Raw genomic sequence first — 24,354 nt, forward strand, 5'->3', positions numbered from 1 at the left:
AAAAGCTTTGTTTAAAGTATTCTTTGGATGATTTTCTGTTTATACCTACTAAAATTGTTAATTAGGAATTTCTCGAAAGCCAAGTCAAGATGTCAGCGTATTGATTGTAAAAATAAACATATAAACAGCAAAAGAACTTGAACAATTCAAGTGATTAGTAGTTGTATATTATATAATGATACATATATACGACATATTATGTATGTATATTATAAAACAATAATATATATTTTGATGTTACACATATATATGAATTATTTGTAAGCCAAATTATAGCAAAACATTTTTTTCTATAGGAATTTTACAGCGTCTGCGCTTTGCTAGTTACAAATAGGTTCCTAAAAAATGCGAGGAAAATAACCCAACAAAAACATACAAAAAAAAAAACTAAGTAATATTACAAAAAAAAAAAAAATAGAAATTAAAAGAAAATTAAGAAGGATAGTGAAGTAATGGAAAACAAAAGCAAAAACAATAATATTAGTACTTTGTAGTCTAAAGCCAAGCTAACAACATATGAAACATAAACAAAATTATACATACACATGCATACACATATAAATGAAATTTATACAAAAAGAAAACAAATAACAAAAAAAAGGATAAAGTAAAAATCAAAGAAAATTATGAGGAAATTAATTTTCATACCATATTATATATTTTTTCAAGCGAAATTAACATGTTCAACATACATCGCATCTACATAAATATTAAATATATAACGTAGTAACCAAAACTAAAGACGTAATAGTTTAACATTTTTTGTCTAAAAAATCGATTTATATATTTATGGAATACTCCAAAATTCAATTATTTTTCTGACTTTATTCATAATCAGTTTATACATCATTTTTTTTAAATTGTTTAATTTTTGTTGCCCCTATTTTTTTTTAATTCTTTGGCGCTAAGGCGAGTCGGGTTTTGCCTGGATTAATGTTTTAGGTTTTAAGTAGTTTCTAAGGCTGTGTAACTAACTAAATACATACATATACATACATACAATATCATTAAAAGCTAAACAAAACGAAATGCAAAATTATTTAAGTGACCGATAAATGATTATAAAATTTCGGGATTTGTGTTGACTTCGCCTGACAATTTACGATTATTGTTTACTTTTGATTTCCAGTTATTGAGCTATATGTTGTGACCCTAGAAGGAATGAAAGTAAAGTAAAAGTAATGAGAATTGGCAAGTGCACTTACTAAACGTATAATCGAAGTACGATAAAATCATTAAGATATACAAAGTAAATGAAAAATGATTAAGTAAATTTATAAAAAGTAATAAAACTAAACAGCATACAAACTAAAGTTAAAGTTAAATGTTTTGTAATAATTTTTGTAATGTGAATCAGAAAATGTGGGAAATGAAAAGTAGTTTTCATCAATTTACAAAGAAATCGAAGAAACGAAAATGACTAGGAAGACATACAAAGACGTTTAAGGAAACAAAATTAATAATATTTAAACAACAAAACAAACAAAAACAAAACAACATACATGATCAACAGAGCGTAATAAATTAGTCCACATTTAGTCTAAAACAAAATAAAAGAAAACAAAACAGAACGAATTGAAAAAAGTTGTACTAACTAAAGCTAAGCGTAACTATTATAATTTGTAACATGATACATCCACACAAACTAAAAACGAAATTAACTAGCAATAAAATAAATAATACCATTACCCAAGTTTGTTTTTTATTTTCTTACAATTTTTGTGTAACAATTTATTAGTGTACTTCAACATGATTACAAAAATCCATTGAAGAAATTAATTGGGATTTTGACGATAATATAAAGTAAGTAAATTTTCAAGTTTGTAAAGAGTATAATATTTTTAAATATAAATCAAATTATTCACTATATTTGGTACAAAATATATTTTGCATTTTATTCAGGGTATAAAAATTTAGTTTACTCCAAAAATTAGTTTTTGTAAACGGCATTTAAGAGAATTTAAATATTAAAACGGAAATTAAGTGGGAATAAATTAAAGCTAAACATAAATTAAAGGGCGGAGAGGAAAGTGAAAGGAGTTCATTGAGAGAGTTGCTAATAAATAGGTATAAAATCACATGCTGGTGTAGGTCAAAATCATCACGAGCAGAAGACACTCAAAACCGGTTTACACCCAAAAAGAGAGCATCGAAAAGAAATGAGTATTGACAACAAATTAATACCCTAACAGAATATAGAAAATATATTTATAACATAGCACTATAAATAATTGATTGTTTCAAACTTGCAGTATAATTGTAGGAAAGCAATGACTCTCAAACCTGACATCACTTCAGCAGTGCTCGTTACGCCTCAGTGCTTCTCAAACTGCTTGAAGAAATCAACATGGCCGCAGTTAAGCGCAATACATCGACTCTTTTTCTTTATTTTTTTTTTCAAAATATTTGTTGAAATCAGGCAAACGACGTCTTCAGCGACTTGTGATTCATTTGTTATGCGAATCACAAACGAAACAGACAACAAAAAACCCGTTTTGCACCAAGCCACGACATCGACTTCGACTCTTGCTCTCTGCGTACATCGTATAATAGCTATTGGAAGAGACCCTCTTCCAAAAACGGTGTGTGCTGTGAACACAGTCGCGAATCAGCAGAAGCCGGAGACACTGTGACAAAATGCACAGACAGCTGCAGCTTGAGTTAAGGATTTCGTAAGATCAAAAGATCTCTTGCGGCAAATGCCAGTGTAAAGTGTAGTTCAATCATTGGAATGTATCGGAATGTGCTGTGTTTGGTGCTGGGCCTCATCGTGGGCATACAGTTGACTGAGTTCTGGGGCTACCTCACATTCACAACGGATGAATACGAGAGCACAGCGATTGCAGTGGACACAGCTGCACCCACATTGCCACTGAAGGTATCGCTTGCGGATTGGTTGCACCATGAGACGCGAGTGTTGTGTCTGGTGTTGACCATGCCCAAGGATCATGCCACGAAGGCGGCCAAGGTGAAAGCCACTTGGGGTTCTCGCTGCAACAAGCTTATCTTTCTGAGCAGCCAAGATGACGCAGAACTCGGAGCTGTCAATCTCAATGTGACTGAGAACCGAAGCAATCTTTATACTAAAATGCGTGCGGGATTAGCTTATGTCTACAAGCATTACGTAGAGGATTACGACTGGTTTCTCAAGGCAGATGACGACACGTAAGCCGCGCTGCTTTTGGTTGTATTCATTTATGGATTTGTTTGCTTGCTTTCAGTTATGTCATCATGGAGAATCTGCGTTACTTTCTCTATCCCTACGATCCAGAGGCACCTGTGTACTTTGGCTACCGCTTTCGCACAACTTATCCACATGGCTACATGTCGGGGGGAGCTGGCTATGTACTCAGCCGTGATGCATTGCGTCGCTTCAATCTGTTTGCTTTGAACAGCACAAAGTTCTGTCCGCTGAACAGTCGTCCCGAGGACAGACAAATTGGCTACTGTCTGCTGAATGTGGGCGTGGTCGCCGGTGACACTCGGGATGACATGGGTCGCGACCGTTTCTTGCCTCTAAATCCGCGACATCTGATGCCTCAATTACAGCCAGGCACTTGGCTGGATAAGACCTTTTACTTTAAAATGAATGTGAGTTGTCAGCGCATAAATTGTAGTCGAATGTCTTTAAATCATTGCTTTTAATTTCAGTATTCGGATTGCTGTTCGGACACGAGCATCAGCTTTCATTATAGCAAGACACATGACTTTGATCTGTATGAGTATTTTCTGTATAAAATACGAGTGCTTGGACAGCCAGAGACAACGTATACGTTACCCAAACGTTTGGATGGCAGACAGATGGACCAAAAGCTGGAGTATTGGAGTGCACAAAACTCGGATAATCCCGAGAAGTTGTAATGGGAATGAAGAGCAATCTTCGGCAGGCCGAAGTGTGAATTCCTGAACAGAGTGAAGATTAGTTTGGTAGAGATAAATGTTGACAGCACAAATGTTTTTGTAAAGTAGCGTTATTATGATGAATACATGATGTAGGAGGGAAAGAGTAGAGAAAGTACTAAAAGAAAAACTAGGACTACTTCAATTGGATATATTTTCTATTAAGGCGCATACCAAATTTTAATAGAAATTAAGTCTAGTTGTGCAGACATTAATTGAAAAGATGAATAGATGAATGGAAATGTTCTCTTTTAAACCAGATTTGCACCATATAAAGAAATTTAAATTATTATAATGACAACTGTATGGAATAGTAATCCAATCGAATTAATATCTCCTTGAAAGTTTGTCAATCCACCAAGTTGAATTTTTATACAAAAATTTAAGAAAAAACTAAACATAGTTTTCGAGAAAAAGTCTTCATGATGATTTGTATAGGAATCGATATTATGGTGAATATATGAGATAGTTGACTGACTTAAATCAAATATGGACAGAATAAATATAACATTATCGAGAGCTGGGAATTATAACTTCGAGAACTATAAGTAATAGTAATAGAATCGGACTTTTACCCATTTAGGATCACAGTCGAATAACAAGCTGAATTTTGAACAAGCTATAATATTATAGCTTTATGACTAAGTTATAAAATGGCATTGATTGAAATGATCAACTGAGTTGAGTTGATGCCTTTTTAAAAGTAATTGCAATAGGCAACGTCTTGGCATAGAAAATCCTAATGCCTCTTGCATGGATTCCAGAAGAAGACTCTGCCTAACATTACTAACTTAATAACCGCAAGACAAACTAATAAATGTGCCAGTAGTATATGAAAATTGTAGCAAGTAGAATTAGTTTGATGAAGACATTGATAAATTGTGTAGGCGTATATCGATATACTTAAAGTAATTGGCCGACTTTGTGTAAATAAAACAAGAGACTCATAGCGTGGAGACCAAGATTTATTTGACAATGAAACAAACAATCGCATGTACAGCCAGAGGACAGATGGAGAGTGAGACCCAAAGTTTAGCTGTCCATTGGCACAGCTTCAGCCATTTGTCAATGAAGTCGAGTCGAGTCGAGTTGAATTCTAGTGGAGTCTAGTTGGGTGGGTAACAATTGAAGACCCCTGCTTTAAAGCCCAATTTATCACAAAGACGACGGCCGCGTGCCGTGTGCCTCGGCGCCGTCCGTTCAGCCGCCTCTAAGGATTAGACTCGACTCAGTCAGAGAAGCAGAAGAGAAACAAGTAAGAAAGCTACAGTCGAGTGTGCTCGACTGTGAGATATCCGCTACCCATTTTGAATGAAAGCTAAATATTGCGGTATTATTTTCAAAATATACCAAAATACTACAAAAATACTAAAAATATACTAAGTGGTATATTTAGTATATCGATATAGTACCGCATTCAAAATATACCATAGACGGCACAATATATCAGCCAAAGCAACTAAGACCCCTTGTAAGTAGACGATTTTACCCATACAAGAGTATTTCTTTAATAACTTCGACAATTTTTATCTGATCGCAACCAGATTTTCAGGAATCACAATTACTGTAGTTATTATTGTTTATACCAAAATCGTGTTTCTAGCTTTAAAATTACGCCTATTATTCGATTTTTTTGCTTTGCGGGGGCGGAAGTGGGCGTGGCAAAAATTTGAAACAAACTTGATCTGCGTGCAAACATAACAAATGCTTTCGAAAAAAAAATTATAGCTCTATCTCTTATAGTCTCTTAGATCTAGGTATTCATACGGGCAGACGGACAGACAGACAGACACACAGACACGCAGACAGACAGACGGAGATGGCTAGATCGTCTCGGCTGTTGATGCTGTTCAAGATTATATATACTTTATAGGGAGATGCCTCCTTCTACCTGTTACATACATTTCCTGTTGGCACAAAGTTATAATACCCTTCTACCCTATGGGTAGCGGGTATAAACATAGCGAAAGAGAGACAGAGAGAGAGAGGTTTGTAACAAATACTGAAAATAGGAATCGAGAACCGGAAAATCGAGCGAAACGTGCCAAACACGTGAAAAATACCTGGGGATCAGAGTTGCTTTCATTATTGTAGTTGTTCTTGTTGCATCCGCGTCGCTATTGTTGTTATTTATGAGCATCGAAATGAGCTGAAACTGCAGCACAATTCCAGCAATTGGGGTGGGATTTGGTGGCACGCGAGCCAAAGCCACACCTCGACTAAGGATATGGATAAACTCGTTTTTGGCAATACTCGTAGCAGCAGCTGCCATTTGAAATTGTAGAGCTGTAAATGTTATGTAAAATGTGTAACATATTTACGAGTTTGTTCGATGTGTGTGTGCTGCTATCTAACGAGGGGTTGCCTTTTCATTATTATTTTTTGTTTTCTCTAAAAAAGGAACGTGCTCTGGAACGTGCCTATTGCGCCGGCGCGCCCGTCACTTCATTTGTTAGCTTAATTTCCATATTTGCATAAATAAATAAATACGAGTCGCTTTGTTGTTTACGTCGCATGCAAGTTTTTAAAGTTGATTGGGAACGAGTCGGAGAGCTTTATCTGCCTCAAAATGCAAATGCAAATGCCCATGTAGAGTGAACACGTGTCCTGACCAACAAGCCGTGAACATGCAAATGTTCAACGGGTACGAGGTGGTGGCAGTGGCAACCAGACAGCCAGACAGATTTCTATGATGTGGTCTTATCGGTGGCATGCCACGAGGCAGCAATTGAAACTAGCAAGCTGATAAGCGAGTGACAGCTGCTCAGCCTATTAAGCTGCGGAAAGTTCTAAGCGAAACCCCTTTTTGGAAAGGGCTTCCTATAGAGCTTCGGAACTGACAAATAACTTTTGAATATCTGACAATTGTGCAAAGTAGCATTAAGGCTTATAAAACATACTTTGACGGTATGCGAGATACCATCAAATTATAATGATATAATTAAGCTGGGCATTAAATTGCAGCTTTTTGGTAACGCTCTTTGATTTGTTGATATACGAAGCTTAAGATTTATGTGAAGTGTTTCGAAAAACTTGCAGGGATATTTTCTGAAAGAGTTAACTACCCTATAAATATATGCCTGTATATTAAAATTTGATTTGTTGATATAAGAATATTAAGATTTGTGTGAAGTGTTTCTAAAAACATCAGTTAATAGCGGATATTTTCTAAAAGAGTTTGCCACCCAGTAATTAGAAATTGGCATATATTCATATACCAAATATTACTCACTTAACCTATATAGAACAAGTTGGATTTAAAGAATAAGTATTATGTTCAAAATTAGTTTTGAAATTTTAAAACTTGCATTAAAAAAACTTCCATTAGAATTTTACCTAATATGACAGACGAGAATAATCATTTTATTTATAAATACTGTGTTTTAGATATAATTAAAAAATAACTTATCTTATAACTTTTTTTATATTATATTGAATATTAATAGAAAACTTGAAATATTAAGTCAACAAATTTGTTTTGTTGTGTTAGTTATCACGTAAATTATCAGAAATAAACAAACTACTAAGAGAAGCGAAGATACACTTTTAATGAAGTTTCTTGATTGTCATAATCTATAGATTAGTAAACTACAGATTATTGGGCTAGACATTCTGGACTCAATATATTCCTATTGCCAATGTTTAATTAGATATTCGAATGGTATACAATCAAGAAGGCAATTTTCTTAGAATACTTAAAGATAATTTTACGCCACTTTAGTTTCGTCTAAAGCAATTTGTGGTCGAAAACAAAAGCCTACTCAGAATTCTAAGCGATGATTGTCTGCTGTCTTAAGGAGCGACTGGACACGCCCTTCGCTTTAGTGTTTTACTACTTCCCTCATTGTCATTGATAAACCCTTAAGTTGCTGACCCTCTGGAGAACGTGTGTGTATGAGAGTTTGTCGTTTAGTCCGCAAATTGTCTGAATCATTTGCTTCTTAAAACCCAAGTCACAAATGTCTTCCCTTCCTCCAGCCCCTTGGACTCTTTTCCGCTCTGACTCTTCGCAACGCCCATGTAATTAGTAGCATTCCAGAGCTAACAATCGAGTGAGTCAATGTCCCTGTTCGTTGTTCGCTCGGGCGCCAGGCTGTCTGCCAGACTGTTTACACACATTTCGAGGACGTTTTATAATCAATTTAATGGCTTCCCTGATGCAGAGCAAGCATAAAAAGGAACTACACTCAAGGTAGCGCACAGCTCACACAAAAAACAAGGAGGAGACCAAGACAATGTCGAAGCCAAAAGGCACATGAATAAAAATACGAGAAGGAACAAAAAAAAAAAGAGTCAACGCCAGGCAAATGTCCGTGGGCATTTCAATTTGTAGCTGCTGCCTAAAGTGAAACCTACAATTGGCACTTTGCAGCCAAGGAATTGCCCCTTTTTCTTTTTTCTGTGTGCTCTTTGCCAGGCTTTGCCTTGCTTTGCTTTTCTTCTTCTGCTTCTGCGGCACCGCAACTCAATTAAGTGACGAAAGTTGAATGAAAACCCAAAAGGGCAAGCCAAACAAATGGGAAGCGAGGAAGGAACCAAGGAGGGTGCGGTGCCTGGCACCTCGCAAGTTCCGATAAGAAAGACGAGAAACCGAGAAAGCTAGAAGGGTCGTCAGTGAAGCACATAAATGCCTCCGCAAAGGAGGAACACACAAAAAATAAAAGAAGGGACTGTGGATGTGGCTGTGTGGTGACTCAACAATGTCTTGAACGTGTTGCTTCGCTTCCTGCGGCAAAGGAATGTTTCTTATAAGAATATCCAGTGCCACTTTGCAACCCCTAAACAAAAGGACACACGACGCCTTGGCAGAGGGTTTCCTTTAGCTGTGGCGCGTGCCAAGGAAGGCAGCGCAGGGAGGAGGAGGGGTGAAGTCGAAGTCGAAGTCGAAGACTGTGACTGAGGAATACCTGTAGCTGGAGAAGTCGGTTTGACGTTCATTACCTTATCGTCTGTCTGCCGTCAAGGTTGTCGCCTTGCAGTTCCGCCGTCTGCATTGCTTGACAGGCCTAGATGGCTGTGATGTCCTGTGACTCATTGCCGTGTCCACGTCGCAAAGCGGAAGCGCCTGCCAAAGCCGAGGGACGAACAACGAACAGAACAAAAAAGAAGTATTGAATATTACAGCTAAACTGAAAGCCGGCAATTACAGGACACGTGCAATATGCAAAAACAAGGACTTTCGTTGGATGTAAAAGGAAGTGGCAGCGAAGCGTTAAATTGAAGCATGCCAAATCAATTAAAAATTGTTAGTTGCTTGTTTGGCTGGCAGTCTGGCGACAATGCAACGCGGTTGTTGTTGCATGGCAACACACATACATACATGTATTTCTTTTTAGCTATTTCTATTTTTTAGAATTTGTCTCGCTGCAACTCGGCTTGGCAAACAAAGCTGCGCAGCTGCCGCACTTCGCTTATCGCAGCGAAATAAAAATCAAAATACCTTTACACATGATTTATCAAGCACAGCAAATGTGTATGTGTGTGCGTGTGTGTGTGTGTGTGTGTGTGTTGTGCTGTTGCAGCTGCCGTTGCAGCCCCCTTTTGGTATTTTTGGGCTGCGATCGCCCTTGGCCGAAAAATGCTTATGCTTTATGCTTTATACTTTATACCCAACAACAGTCCAAAAATCAACCCCCCTAACAAACACTTTGGGGTGGCTTACTATCTACACACAACAAATGCACATACATACATATATGCTGTATATGTATGTGTGGCTATACTACTCGTATTTATTAGCAGAGCTCTCATTTATTTAGATGTTGTTGCATTTGTGCACATAAATTGCATGAAATTTTACATTTTCAGCTACCAAAAATCTGACCATCTGAATTGTTACTCCTATTTCGCTAGTTCGCTAGCAAACACCCGCTTCCTCTCACCCCCTCTTGTCTTCCTCTTCCTCTTCCATCCTCTCAGAGGGGTGCTCCTAATTACCTCGGCATCTGTGAGCTGTGTTGTTGTGTTTATGGTGTCCATGGGATTTCATGGATATCGCGGGGTGCAACCAAAAATTGTTTCGTGTTCGGTCGGCTCATATGCTAGATTTTTAGTGTCGAGCGCATTGAACTCTTTAGCGACAAGTCTCTTCGACTGGAACTAATGAAAATTGCTATAGCTCGACGAACTGCAATTACCCATTGAGCAACTACTTACTGTAAGGATATACAACTGAATTACATAGTAACAGCTTGTGTCACCAAAACACAGTTAAGCAGAACTTTTGTTAACTGTCTGTTTTTTTTTCGAGACATCAAATAGAAAAAAGTTTGGATCTATTATACAAATGGTTTCTATTCATAACTGATTTAAAGATTTATTTAAATGTCATTCGTAAAATTAAATTATAGAATCATAAAATTAAGCAAAGAAATTTTTAACTTTTTAAGCACAACCCTTTGTTAACAGTCAATATTTTATTTGAAACATCAAACAAACTTAAACTTATGATTAAAGTTTCTTGTAACATTCATTATTCATTATTTTTTATGATTAACGTTTTTTGTAAAGTTTCTTCATTATTCATAGAACAATCATATGATAAAGACATCTAATTGAGAATTCTTAAAACGATGTCGAATACTTATTATAATTTTTAATATTACTTCCTACATTGTTGTATTTATTCTAAAGTAGTAGACAGACAGTCTTTTATTTGAAACACCAAATAAACTGAAACGTATGACAAAAATTCTTTTTAATATTCAATATTTATTGTTTCTTTAATAAAAGTCAACACATCTTGCCCTGATTCAAAATTTTATAGACGATGTCGATTACTTATTATAAAGTTTGATATTATTTCTTACATAGTTGTATTTATTTTAAGCTAAATGCTCCTCATATATTGAAGCTTTATTTTGAGTACAAATAAGCTTTCTAATATTGCATTTTTAGTTGTTATAAAATTTAGAACTTAGTGTATTGATCTTTAATACACATAAGACTTTCTTAGCCTATTTCCATCTAGCTTACAAACTTAATTTTGAATTTAGATGCAATATTTGGTACATACATACATAATAACAATGGTTTTCATAATTTTGGTAGCGGTCAGATCAATATTGTATAAGTTATTAAAGAAATACAAAAAACCCTACATACAACGGGTCTTAGTAGCTTTATGTAATTTAAAATTTTTGCATACATATTAAACATTCGAACTCTCTAAGATTGGTTGTCAAGTTGCAAATTTTGGCTACTAATATTAAGAAATGGGCTCATAGGAAGAAATGGTCACCATCAGGCAACAGCCCATCCTCATCGCAATTTGTTAATAAATGCTTTAACTATTTTGTATTATAATATAAATATCTTTTGTTATTTTAAAGAATTGTCATACATCCATATTAGTATATATTTGCCAAATTGCTAATTTTGCCTATTAATCTTAACTTTAAAAAATGGACTCATTAAAGAACTGTCATACATATTAGTAGATGGTTGCCAAATTGCAAATCGTGGCTACTAACTCTAAGAAATGGTCCCATACAAATTTTTCCGACCATCTGGCAACAGGCCATCATCATCGCAATTTGCGAATGATGACTAAATCTCGTAAATAGACTCGCGTTTATCTTGGCATCTGACGACAAGCAAAGACAGACCTATTATTATTTCAGACTCAGTCTATTGCCACTACACGTATGTGTGCAAACAATTTTAGTCTTGATAAGCTCGTGATAAGTAAGCAACCATGTAAATCAAACTTCCCACAGCACATTTACACAAGAAATCAAAACAAGATGCTCGTCAGATAAACTCAGGCTGATGCTGATATATAAAGAGAGTGGCTATCATTGGCAATCAGTTCACGAAAACTACTCGATCCAGCAACAGAATGCATTGTCTCACATTAGCACTGATTGCCATCTGCGGTTTAACCGTAGGATTTGCTGCAGCTCCAGCTCCAAGGGCAGCAGCTGCTCCAGCCAATAATTTCTATTTGGAGGTGCAGAACTGGGTGCGAAGTGTGCCACACAAGGAGATCCAGCAATTGGTCAGAGCTTATGCTCTGAATGATGCCGGATTCCAGTCAGTGCTGAGAGAGATCAACTCGTTGCCCACATATCGATTGCGCCAGCAAGTGCTCCGTCAGCCGGAGGTGCTTCAATTCATTCAGTGGCTGGGGCAGCAATTGCTGCTGTCAGGCGGATCCCTGAAAGTGTTTGACGACCTCGAGATTGAGATTAAACTGTTCAACAAATATCCCTACTGGGCTCAGTCGGTGAATGGAGTCGCTGGCTTCGAGCAGGAATTCCTCTATCTGTATCCCGTCCAACAGCTGCGTAGTCTCCTGGAAAGCAACGCCCAGCAGAGTCCCGCCTCTGCCGAGCTCTGGCGTCGCCTGGTTGCCCTGAAGCCGGTCTACGAACGAATTGTGGCCACACCACAGGCCATCGCTTTTGGCAATCGCCTGCGTGCCTTGGGCGTGGATATTGCTGGCGTGGATTCGCTCATTCGCTACCAACTGGGCTGGAGCAATGAAACCATCTCCAACTACGACTACCAGGATTATCTTGGATTTTAAATGAAGCTCAATTGTGAAAATGGTCGGGAAGTGAAGCGGATTTAATAGTGAATCTATCTATTATAATTACTATACTCGCATTTATCCAACTATAACTGTTATGAAATATCAGCTTGCAATATTATATTCTTGGTTTTAATATTTCACTAATATGAAATCTAATCTTAATATGAAATCTAGTCAAAAAATAAAAATATGTCATTAAAGATATCATAATGTTTTAAATACTTTTCTTTACAAAACAAATAAGGCTTATAATTTAAAGGCTAATCTTGTGTTGGTGTTCAATACCGTATTATTACAATCTAAAAAAGAAATAATAGTGAATTTAAGAAAACATTTGTCAATTAAAAAGAGTGTAAAGTCTTAAAAGTTAAATTATGAATTTGTATACATTTAATTTATTTATTTTTTAATTCATAGAGAATAGAGAATATAGCTGGATTGCAATTAAAATGATTTTTATATTTGAATTGTATTGGAAAAGATAAGAAAATAAAATTTAATTGAATTTTCGTATAAATTTGATTTGTGCTTAAAGCATAGCCAGATCGTAAAGTTGGATTGAAGCTTGAGAGATTTTTATTTTTATACCTGCTACCAATAAAGTACGAGTATTTATACTATATATGTTAAAATTATGGCTCATCGTCAACAGCAAAGACGATAACGTCACGTTCTTCTGTTGGTCTGTCTGATCTCTGGGATTGTTTTATCTAAATATCAAAGAGGTATTTCGGTATATTTCATTATTTGTTCGGTATATTAATTTGGTATATTTAAATGATAATACCGGAATGTTTTGCTCTAATTGAGAATGAGTAACGGGCATCTCATAGTAGAGCACACTCGACTGTAGCTTTCTTTCTTGTTTGATGTCCGTAAGCATATGGCAAGAAAGCTGAAGCAAAAGGGAATATAATTTCAATTAAATTTTGACATTTAATTCACACAGAGTTTCAAAAAAATTATGTAAATGTTAAGCTGAATTCAAATAAATATTGAATAATACAAAATATTTGTATTATCAGAAAAATTTAATGTAAATTAAACCAATATTCATACAGTTTAATAGCATACCAATGAATAAGCTCTAAGATTATTTTATAACTGCTGTGCGCTGAATTTGAATGCCTATGAAATGGGATATTAACCATAATTCAATTACAATATAATTGGAATTGAGAAGAGGAATATCATTTGGCAGCAGCTGCTTTAAACTCTGCGAAAGCCTAAGGAACCAGCGAGTGGGTAGCTGAGTAAAATGGGTGGGTGAGCGGAGTGAGTGGATAGATGAATGGGTGGGTGAGTAACTGAGTGTGTGTTGGTGTGTGTAAGTGTGTAAGTGAGTGTGCACCCTCAACTGAGGAGACGTATCTATGGCAATGCCATGATTAAGTAACAGATGAGCCATGTGCCCAGCAATGCGCTGTCCAATGCTCTGGCAAATGTCCCGGCAGAGTGTCCTGGCAGTGTGTCCTGGCAGTGCTTATGGGTCGCACATGCGATTTAATTGAAACAAACCAAACAGGAAGCGCCGCAACGCAACGCAGAGCGCAGCGTAGACCTGAGCTGAACTGAACTCAACTGAAATGAAGGGGGTGCTTTTGTAATGAAGTTCACAGTTGCCACTTCCCAGTTGCCACAATTTCAGTTTCCAGTTCCCAGTTCCCATTTCCCAGTTGCTCCCAGTTGCCAGTTGCCAGTTGGCAGTTCTCAGTGCTTTGCGTATACAGTTACTCATTAAAAGAGGCGAGTCGAGTCGAGTTGAGTCGCGATGAGGCGGCTTTGAAATTGGAATTGCAACGGAAACTAGTTAATGTGAGGCTATTGTCAAAAGCAGAAGCGCAACTTGTGCAATTTTCACACAGCAGTCGCCGTCGCAGTCGCTGCCGACGTCGCAGTCGCTGCTAGCGTCGCAGTCGACGACAAATCTTGCACAGGATCTTTGCTGTTAAACAATAAAGCATACAAAAAGAGAATGCTGAAAGAACTCGCCCCTTTTTTTGCGGTGTACGCGTCCAATTGGAATTTTATAGAGTCCTGTGGCGGGGGGATAAAAAAAAATGAAATATATTTTATATGTACATATATATCCAGCCCCCTTCCCTCCCCTTCCACAGCTGGCAACCACAATTCCGAACCCTCCGATATGTGCACTGCACTCGCTGTGACTGACATGCGGATATACGAGTCTCAAAATGCGGCTGCACTTTCAGAGCCACCCCTAAAAACGGCGCCCTAAAACACATTTCATTTCATTTTTAAAGCGCTTTTCAAAATCAGCAGCAGCAGCAGCAACAGCCTCAGAATCGGGTAGAAATAGGCATAGTCTGTGTGCAGCAATCGGAATTGGAATCGAAATCGGAATCGCGCTACGCTTGAGCTCTGGTTTATATACAGCAAGTAAGAAATTTACAGTCGAGTGTGCTCGACTGTGAGATACCCGCTACCCATTTTGAATAAAGGCAAAATATTGCGGTATTATTTTAAGAATATACTGAAAATACTAAAACATACTAAAAATATACCGAATTGTATATTTGGTATATCGATATAGTACCGCATTCAATATACCAGATTTTCGGCCGAAGCAACTAGCTTGAAAATTACGCTAGTTATTCGATTTTATTGATTTGCGGGGGCGGAAGTGGGCGTGGCAAAAATTTGAAACAAACTTGATCTGCGTGCAAACAGATGCTGTCGAAAAAAGATTATAGCTCTATCTCTTATAGTCTCTGAGATCTAGGTATTCATACGGACAGACACACAGACGGACAGACGGACATGGCTAGATCGTCTCGGCTGTTGACGCTGATCAAGAATATATATACTTTATAGGGTCGGAGATGCCTCGTTTTACATTTCCTGCTGGCACAAACTTATAATACCCTTCTACCCTATGGATAGCGGGTATAACAAACATATTCCAGGGGCTCGAGTTCTGTTCTGTCCCGTTTTCCCCCTTCATGTTTGTTGTAGAGTATTTGGCTCGTGGCTCGCCCTACGACATTTTGGTTAGTGTTTGAAAATGCACCTGGTTGAATATGGAATATGGTATTGTGTGTTGGGTTTTCGATACTACTTCGTTGACTTCTATTTGCTGTATTGGGTGGTGGTTTTTCGCTTGCATTCTGATTTCCATGGTGCACATGCCAATGCCAGTGCAAAGGACCGCAAGCTGGCAAGCTGTCAAGCTGGCAACTAGGCAAGCAAGGACATTAGCAACAACAAATGAACGTTGGTTGCTGGTCGCGTGCCCGAAGCACTTCGACACCCAACAGAATTGTGAATTGTGCATTGTGATTGTTTTTCATTTTTCTTGCTGCTTTTCCTTTTTCATTGCTTTTATTCTTCCACATTTTGCGCGCTCATGCAAAACGCTTTGACGAGTTATAAAAGTGCGTATGTGTTTGTGAGTGTCCTGCGGCGCATAAATACATTAATGCATGTGCTCACATACTCGTATTTGCCGACATATAATTTTGCCTTGACTCATAGCTATAGTCATAAATCGGAATATATAATTAGTGCTTCCCTTTTTCTGCTTTGCTGGGACTTTCCTGTTTTGGGGGTTAGTCATGTGGCTTTTGTTTACTTTCCTGCATGGATTAGTGTGCAAATTCCTTAATCCTGACCAGACATCTTTTCAGCTCTTCACATGCCCATACAAATTATAGAAATGCGATTTTCAACTTGATTCAATTTGTAGGCTGTTTAAAAAAGGTTTCGCAAAATTGAATTTTGTGTATTCAGTTTCGTATTCTGTCGATTCAATTTGCAAACTTTCCTCTCAATAAATTAAATTATCACATGCCAAACTTTTTATGCAGTTTTGCTATTTATTTGGCCTTAAAAAGCTTAAGCAAATATTGAATTTCGCATTTTTAATTGGAAATGAATACGAAGCAAATATAAATTGTTTTTAGTTAATCCTTTAAAATGACACTGCCGTCGGGCAAAACATATAAAAATCAAAACAATTCACACAGAATGTTGACCAACAAAAAAACCTATAAAAATGGAATGCAAAAAAACGAGTCGAGCTGTTCAAATATTTGCTGGCAACTAAATCCCAAAACAATTCCACGCTTCATCGAGATTTTTTGTTAATTGGCGCGAATCGAATTCAAACTGCCTCTGATCCTATTCTAATCAACAGCATATGCCGCTAGAAAAAAAAAACAGCAACAGAAATACAATTAAAAAATTTCACACTTTCGGATAAATGAAAAAAGAAAAGTAGAAACCCGAAATGTAAAAATCCAATCTCTGGCAGTTTCCGTTTGATTTTTTCGAGCAGCCCAGAAAATTGCATCAACTTATAAAAAAAAGCGAAAAATTTAATTACATCTCCACAGACTGGAAGAGAAAGAAGCTGCCGGCGGCGACAATGGCAACATGTGCTACAGTGAAGCATCCTTGAGGAGCTGGCCAAGCGCAAGCACATGGCGGCTGAAAAGCCTTTTGAGACACACACAAATGCAAATGCATTATGCCACATAAACGATGCATTTTCGAACATTAATTATTACCAGGCAGGCTGGCTGGCTGGCAAGCAGCGAGCAGCGAGCTGGAGCAGACAGAGAGTCAGGACTGCACTTGAAATTACCATAAAAGATGCACTTAAGGGTTAGCAATGAGCAGGCAAACAACGCACAACAAACAGAAACAGAATGCGTATTCCAACAAGTGGGAGAGACGAAGAAGATGTTCTTTGGGGTCGTGTTGGGTGTTTGTTGAGTGCAAATTTAAGTTAAGCGCGCCTTCGAGCGCTGAGCAAGAAATCCGAGCAGTCAGTCAAAGGAATACCGTATCGAAGCCAGGAGAGAGAGGTGGAAATAACGCAGCATTTGTTGCTGACAGACTGACAGAATGACAGCAAACGATGAACGATGAACGATGATTTGTTGGGGAGTTGGGAGATCAACGTAGCGAATAGTCGGAGGGTTGCGTTTGCAACCCAAATCCCAACATAGGGTTGGAATTTTGCCTGTCCTGTGTCCTTGCAATTGTTCGCGTGGCTGGCGCACTTCTCTCTCAGCATCAGCATCAGCTTCGAATTCTCGGCCGTTGCTCGGTGCGTGCGCTATTAATTCTAAGCTGCATGGCAAACAAACACTGATTCCGAAGGGGTCATCCATTCGCCTTTCACCCCGAGAACACTCTGAGGACGACGATCGGCCAAAAAAGCTGCTGCTGCAAGTCGCTTTGGGAATACCGTAAACCCAATTGGGGTGGCGACAACCAACAACGAACAACGAACAACGTCGTTGCCACGCACGTGCCTACCGTAATACAACAACAGCCAAAAGCAGTAGAAGCAACAACAACAACAACAATGGCGTCATATTCGAACATAATATGCCATATTTGTGTTTGGTGCGAGCAGCGCGACCAAAAAGCCTTTTTGCTCCTCTCTCTCTTCACTGGGAATCGAAAGTGCATTCCCTTTCATGGCAACCATGAGGACAACGCCAGCAAAGCAGCGGCCAAAGCAGAGACAGAGGCAGAGGCAGAGAAAGCGACGTCGCATTTCGATTATATTAATGCAAAGCACACACTCGCACACACACACACAGCGACACTCACACAGATACCAACAACAACAATCGCTTTGTGGTGGCTGAGCAGCCCAAACTGTGCTTGAGTCCTCCTGCTGAGTGCGTGTCTCTCGGTGCTACGTCTACGTTCACGTTCCATGTACCTACCCCACCAAAAGCAAACTTGACGAGCTTATAGCACTGCTGTATCCACTGCCTTTGTCTGTGTGTGCTTGTGTGTGTGTCGCCTGTGCGTAGAGAGCACGAGGCAGCAGCAGACAGCGTCGAAGTAGACAGCGCCGCAGCCAAAATGAAAACCTGAAAATGCAACACCAAAAATATTACACGCTAAGAAATTACGAATGAAAAGAAAGTTAAACTAATAGAAAATTCTAGAACACACTTACATGGCTCTAGTTGAATTTAAAATTGGTTAAATTACAATAATTTAAAGCTTTCACTTCAAAGTTAGAATAGCATTCTTTTATGGCAATAATAAAGTCTGAAGAACTTAGAACTTCAGAATATAATTATAGAAAGTGATTTAATAGTAATTAGAAATATATTTTTTATAAATTACTCAAAAGACAATAACTCAAAGAATGTTAGAATGATAAAGCAACTATAAAGATTAACTTTTATTGTCTCTGTATATAATAAAACATCAAGTTAAAAATTTACTATGAAATTTAAATCATTATCATTATAAGCAGTATTTGCGGCTTATTTAGAGATCTGATTATCATGAATTAAAATATTTTTATACTTAAATATAATGTTTCCAAATAGTAGATTTTTCTTTTTATTTATGACTATAAACTGAGATTAATATAAGAAGAGTCGAGTGTGATAGACGATGAGATACGTGCTACCCATTCTTAATAAAGGCCAAGCAGCGGTATTTATCTTATAATATACCAAATTAATTAACTCTAAATAATGCCGAATACTATATTTGGTATACTGATATAGTACTACATTCAAAATATACCATAGAGTACAAAATATGCCAGATTCTCCGCGAAAGCAACTAAGAACTAAGACTACTAAGAACTATACAAAAGTATTTCTTAAATACCTTCTGCAACTTTTACTTGACTTGTACAACATTTAACAATGTGTTTCTAAGAATTAATACAGATGAATTTCTTATAATATCATAATGATATTTAAGCTAAAGTTTCAAAAGAAAATATTCAATGAATCCTCCAAATTCGCCTTCGAAGCAAGTTAAAAGTTTTGCTTATAGATTAATTATGAAAACTTAGTAGAGGAATATATAAAGCAACTATTCTTTTGCAGTCAGCACTGATATCCAACATTTGTATTCCGTCATCTTGCTTGCCTTTTGGCCCAAATAGTTCAATCTCTGTTGTTATGTATCTTTAGAGCAGACAAATGTTTCCAATTGCCACAGCTGCTTAAGAGTTTGCAGCACAGACACAGAGAGACAAGGCTCAGATACTAAGTATGTGTGTGTGCCTCAGGTATTTCTGGCCCATTGAGTTTTCTATATCGCATTTAACCTTTGGTTACACGCACAATTAACGGTTTCATGGATATCAGCTGTTTGCAAAGATTTACAAAAAAAGAGAACCCGAAAAAGGAAGATTGGAGAATCTGGGTCTTTGTTGCCAAATTTCCATGAATCGTAGAATTTGCAAGACAGCACCGAACATGTGCTACAGTTCCTGTCGCGTGTCCTTTTTTTTCTGTGTGTGCGTTTCTTTGGTGCGTGGCATTTTTGGGCATTGAGGCAACCTGAGGCACAGCTGCAAAAAAATATTGTTTCGGCACCAAAATATTTCTCCAAGTGCAGGCAGACTGAACTCAGTGCAAAGGACTTTCACTGTCGACGTTGCTGCTCCCCTCGCCAGGCTGCGACACGCTCTCTGTATTTGTGTGTGTGTGTGTTGTATGGAAAAAAGGGTGACTAATGTGTGTGATTGCTAACAAAAGATTCCGGCTCTGCAGCGTCGTCGCTGCCAACGTCAGCAGCGGCAGCAACGTCAGAGTTGCCGGCGACGAGGGCTAAAAGGACAACGACTCGGAATTGGGGGATGAAAATTTCCAAGAGCGACGCCGCCGTCACAACACACAAACAATGATTTTAATTTCGCTTTCCTTTGGCACACATAAATAGAGGCGGCAGGATATGCTGTTAGTCATTCGCAGCAAAAACGTCGAGCCGACAGGAAGCCGCCAAAGGAGCGCTCAACGTTGCCAACGTTTCAATTTGTTGTTAAGTTTTTGCTTAGTTCTCTTCAACTCTTTGTTGCACCTTCAATTCCCATCCACATTCCCCGTCATCATCATCATCATCATCCGTTCATCCGTTCATCGTTCGCCGTTCATCGTTCATCACTCTTCGTTCATCCGTTTCTCGTTTTACGTTTCTCAGTTTTGATTCTTAAATCGCGTTCAAGTTTTCATTTTCGATCATCATCATTTCGTTGATACGCGGCACAGTGCAATGGCCAGTGTTGCCAACCCACCTCAGCAACCATCGTCATCGTCATCGTCATCGACAGCCAGCGGTGGCAGCCACAGTCACGTTCAGTCTCACCCACACATGCACAGCATACAGCTGCTGCACAATGCCACGGCTGGGGGCATGCCACATGGCTTGGGTCTGCTGACCACGGTGGCATCGCTGCCGCCCAAGTATCGTAGTCGCTATCTGAACATCAAAACCAAGTGTGAAATACCATTGGATCTGTCCGTGAAACCGCCATCGCCAGAGCCAGTTGCATTGCCAGTTGCAGAGACAAGCAGCGATGTGCCAATGGCGACCACAGAACCACCAGCAGCAACTGCTGTTGCAGCCGCAAGTGAGGAGGTTGTGCTGCCCCAGGAGGTGGTCGTTATTACAGAGAAACCCATAACACCGCCACAAAGCCCAGATCCAGTTGCAGTTGCAGTCGCAGTTCCAGTTGCAGTCAAGCGCAAGTTGAGCGAGCAAAGCGAAACACAGCCGCCAGCCAAATTGGCCAAATCACAAGAGACTTTGCCTGATGCTGCTGCCACGCCAGCGAAACCCATTAGGGTCGCAGACACAGCTCCGCGCACCGCCAAAGCAACCACAACAACAACATCAACATCGACATCAACATCGAGTGCCAAATCGACGCGGAACAAAGCGACTCGCAAATTAAAGTTCGATGAGGAGACAAGTTCGCCGGTCTCGGGCACAATTATACGACCACTGGAGGACATCACCGATGGCACAATGCAGTACAGCAATGGCGACATCGATCCCAAGTACAACATTGTCGAGATTACCGACGAGACAAAGGCCGAACTGGCGGCCATCAAGAACGTAATTGGCGACTACGTCTGTCGTCTGTGTCGCATCAAGTTCGACGATGCTTTTGGTTTGGCGCGTCATCGTTGCGCCTGCATTGTGCTGCTCGAGTATCGCTGCCCCGAGTGTGGCAAGCAATTCAATTGCCCCGCTAATTTGGCCTCCCACCGACGCTGGCACAAGCCCAAAAAGGAGACGTCGACGACGACATCGACAGCCGCCAAAAAGGAGAACCGCAATACCAGCAATCAACAGGAGCAGCCACAACAATCGAGCTCAAAGAAATCCACGAGCGAGGAGCCTGCCTTTGGCTGTGCCGAGTGTGGCAAGAAGTTCAAACGTGCCGCATATCTGCGCAAGCATCAGCAGACGCATGCAAAGAAGACACAAACAGTGGCAGAGAACGAGGTGGAGGAATCGGAGCAGGAGATCGACCCACAGCCAGCAGCAACCACAACAATTACGGGCAGCTTCCAGACGTCTGTCTACAAATCGCACAGCTCCAGCTCCGCCAGCAGTTCGCACTCCTACGCCGGCACCCACGAGGACGAAGGCGTCTATGTGGCGGGCGTGGCCAGCAGCAGTCACTACGACTACGAGGCTGACTACTTGTCCGACTGCAGTTCGTCCACCTCCTCCGCTGGCTACGGTCGTCTTCAGATTGTCGAGCACGGTCTCACCGAGGAGGAGAGCATCGCAGCAGCTGCTCTCACGAATCTTCGCAATTGCGCCTCTGTCATCCAACACACGACAATGGCGCATTAAGTAAGTCAACAATGGGTTAATCATTTTGTTTATAGTCCTTTTATTGTTAAGTTTAGTTTCGTAATTCACACACAAACTGCAGCTGAAACAGACCAAAGAAAATTAGTTTTTAGATTTGCAAATTTCAATTCGTTTGCATTTTAGTTGTACTCGGTTAGTTACTAATTCATTTCACAAGTTTCTAGTCTTAGTTCTAAACCAAAGAATAAGTTCAGTTCTAGTCAAAAACTCTCATGTACTTCGATCAACATTCCAATTTGTTGTTGTACCACATATAATACCAAATAGCACCAAAGACGACAAATAGTCTAGTCATCAGCATTAGGTTAAAATCATTTACTTCTAGTCAGTCCAAATACCAAAAATACACTTGGCACAAGTCAGCTTCAATATGATCTCAATGTAGATAGCTAAAGCCCTTTGGACTTTCAGTACCAGGCCACGCATTTACACAGTTCGTTTAGTCAGTAAAATTCTAGTCATATCCATAGATTCTAGTCAGAATTTGCAATAATTTATACCAAAGTATAAATATAGATTTTAACCTGCTTTTTCAAACTTTCTACTCCGAAATATCTTCATCTAACATTCTCATAGTCATTTCCTATCCCTTCATCACTTCCGACCTTGCATTTTCATTCTCATCTAAACATTCTAGTCATCATCTCATCTACATTCTACATTTCACAACTACTCACACTATCATCAACATCTCATTCCTCTTTCATACATCATTCATTTCATTTTCCATAAAATTCTGTAAAACATAAATCATTCATTACTCTCTCCACTACACTTTCCTTCATTCCTCACTCATATTTCACATCACATCATTCTTAAATTTATTATCATAAACATTAACCATAAATTCTAGTCATTAATTTAATCGCTCATCTAGTCAATTGAAGAGCTAGTCAGCTTCATTTCGCATCTCATTAGCTTATTCATCTACTTTTTCGGATACAATTTTAAGTTTAACTTTAGGCAAACATTTAGTTCAAAATTTTCTCAATTTATTTTTCATTCAATTTCAAAAATTCAAAAACGAAATTCAGGCGAAAACGTGCAGTAATAGTTTTTAAGTGTCATCCAAACCAAAACCAAAAACCAAAAACCAAATCGTAAACTAAGCAATGAAATCCAGTTCCCGGGCTGGTTCCAAAAAAAGTCGAGTGTGAACTCTAGTCATTTCTTAGAATTCTAAGTTTCGAGGCAGCTCAGCATCAGTATCAGATTAGTTTAGTTTAGTTTAGTTTAGTTTACTTTAGCTTAGTTAGTTAGTTAGTTATTTTTGGGTTAGGTTAACAACAACAACGGACATTGAACCAGCGTTTCACTACCAGTAAAAGTATTTAAAGAGTACAACTTAAGTTATCGATGCATGGCCAGAGGCAACAAATACAACACACAGTAAAAAAAAACCGGCGGTTGTGTACTTAAAAGTCAACTCTTAATGTTTAAGCAATCCAGAGCAATATCACAGCGTTATTGTTCCTTAGTCTGTAGAATGCAATTTGGTTGTAACCGCAGAGTACAACGAAAGTGGGAAAACTTCGCTCAATCTACACAATACTTATATACAATTTAGGTTTTAAGAATATATTTAATAATATATCATTGATAAGCATATCTAAGTGTTAAGTGAGAATTTGTGATATTACATTGTTAAGCCTAAAGTTTACAAAAGGTCTTGTGCTCGATGGTTTTTTATCTGCACACAGTGCATTTACAATAACAAACGAATAACATTATAAATCTTAAACATTTAAGTCATAAATCCATATATATATTTTTATACGTAATATTTATATTTTTCTACATACTACAAAAAAATCGACAAAAACTGTAAAATTAACATATATATTTTGTGAATAAAATCCAAAAAAAAAAGAAACTGAATAGAAACTTGTTTTATTTTCATCGCTTCGGATATTTATAGTGCTATAAAAATGGATAATGTGTTGCTAGGCAAACTGATATCGAGTTTCCCCCCTCTTTAAGACAAGCTGGTTGGTAATCACTTTATAATTGTGGCGCTAGTAAACACTTCCTTCATATGAAGTGCTCATAACCATAAAGTCTGTCTGACAATGGTTCATTCGAAGGGTGGAAATTGTAGTTGAACCCCAGACGAATGTGGAATCCAACTAGAATTGCTTTTTCTGTCTATTCATTGACGATGACGATGAGATGATGAAAGCGTTTTTATTATGTTTTGTGTCTTGGCAATTTTCTCATCGATGTTCGATGGGCAGTTTTGATGGCTCGTAAAGCAACTGCAACTGATGTGTGTAAACAAAACCGCAGTCGCA

The 24,354-nt window shown here is 38.4% G+C and overlaps 3 protein-coding genes across 3 annotated transcripts; all 3 read left to right on the plus strand.

Moving 5' to 3' along the window:
• Positions 1-2,492: 2,492 nt before the first annotated feature.
• On the plus strand, positions 2,493-4,011 carry LOC132792961 (glycoprotein-N-acetylgalactosamine 3-beta-galactosyltransferase 1-like). The gene is made up of 3 exons (XM_060802503.1): positions 2,493-3,165; positions 3,222-3,591; positions 3,652-4,011. The coding sequence occupies exons 1-3, from the start codon at positions 2,732-2,734 to the stop codon at positions 3,859-3,861; spliced, it is 1,014 nt and encodes a 337-aa protein (XP_060658486.1). The 5' UTR covers positions 2,493-2,731; the 3' UTR covers positions 3,862-4,011.
• A 7,714-nt stretch (positions 4,012-11,725) lies between these two features.
• LOC132789943 (uncharacterized) lies at positions 11,726-12,576 on the plus strand. Its single transcript, XM_060798292.1, has one exon. It carries the CDS (start codon positions 11,741-11,743, stop codon positions 12,428-12,430), a length of 690 nt encoding a protein of 229 aa, XP_060654275.1. The 5' UTR covers positions 11,726-11,740; the 3' UTR covers positions 12,431-12,576.
• A 7,577-nt stretch (positions 12,577-20,153) lies between these two features.
• On the plus strand, positions 20,154-23,887 carry LOC132792993 (insulinoma-associated protein 1a). The gene has a single exon (XM_060802548.1). The coding sequence runs from the start codon at positions 20,447-20,449 to the stop codon at positions 22,040-22,042; it is 1,596 nt and encodes a 531-aa protein (XP_060658531.1). The 5' UTR covers positions 20,154-20,446; the 3' UTR covers positions 22,043-23,887.
• The last annotated feature ends 467 nt before the right edge of the window (positions 23,888-24,354 follow it).

The sequence above is a fragment of the Drosophila nasuta genome, chromosome 3 (assembly GCF_023558535.2).
Source record: "Drosophila nasuta strain 15112-1781.00 chromosome 3, ASM2355853v1, whole genome shotgun sequence".
NCBI classification, from domain to species: Eukaryota; Metazoa; Arthropoda; class Insecta; order Diptera; family Drosophilidae; genus Drosophila; species Drosophila nasuta.

Coding starts and splice junctions, on each gene's coding strand:
- LOC132792961 (XM_060802503.1), top strand. CDS start 2,732: ATGTATCGGAATGTGCTGTGTTTGGTGCTGGGCCTCATCGTGGGCATA. Junction 3,166..3,221: donor CTCAAGGCAGATGACGACAC/GTAAGCCGCGCT, acceptor GCTTGCTTTCAG/TTATGTCATCATGGAGAATC. Junction 3,592..3,651: donor CCTTTTACTTTAAAATGAAT/GTGAGTTGTCAG, acceptor TTTTAATTTCAG/TATTCGGATTGCTGTTCGGA.
- LOC132789943 (XM_060798292.1), top strand. CDS start 11,741: ATGCATTGTCTCACATTAGCACTGATTGCCATCTGCGGTTTAACCGTA.
- LOC132792993 (XM_060802548.1), top strand. CDS start 20,447: ATGGCCAGTGTTGCCAACCCACCTCAGCAACCATCGTCATCGTCATCG.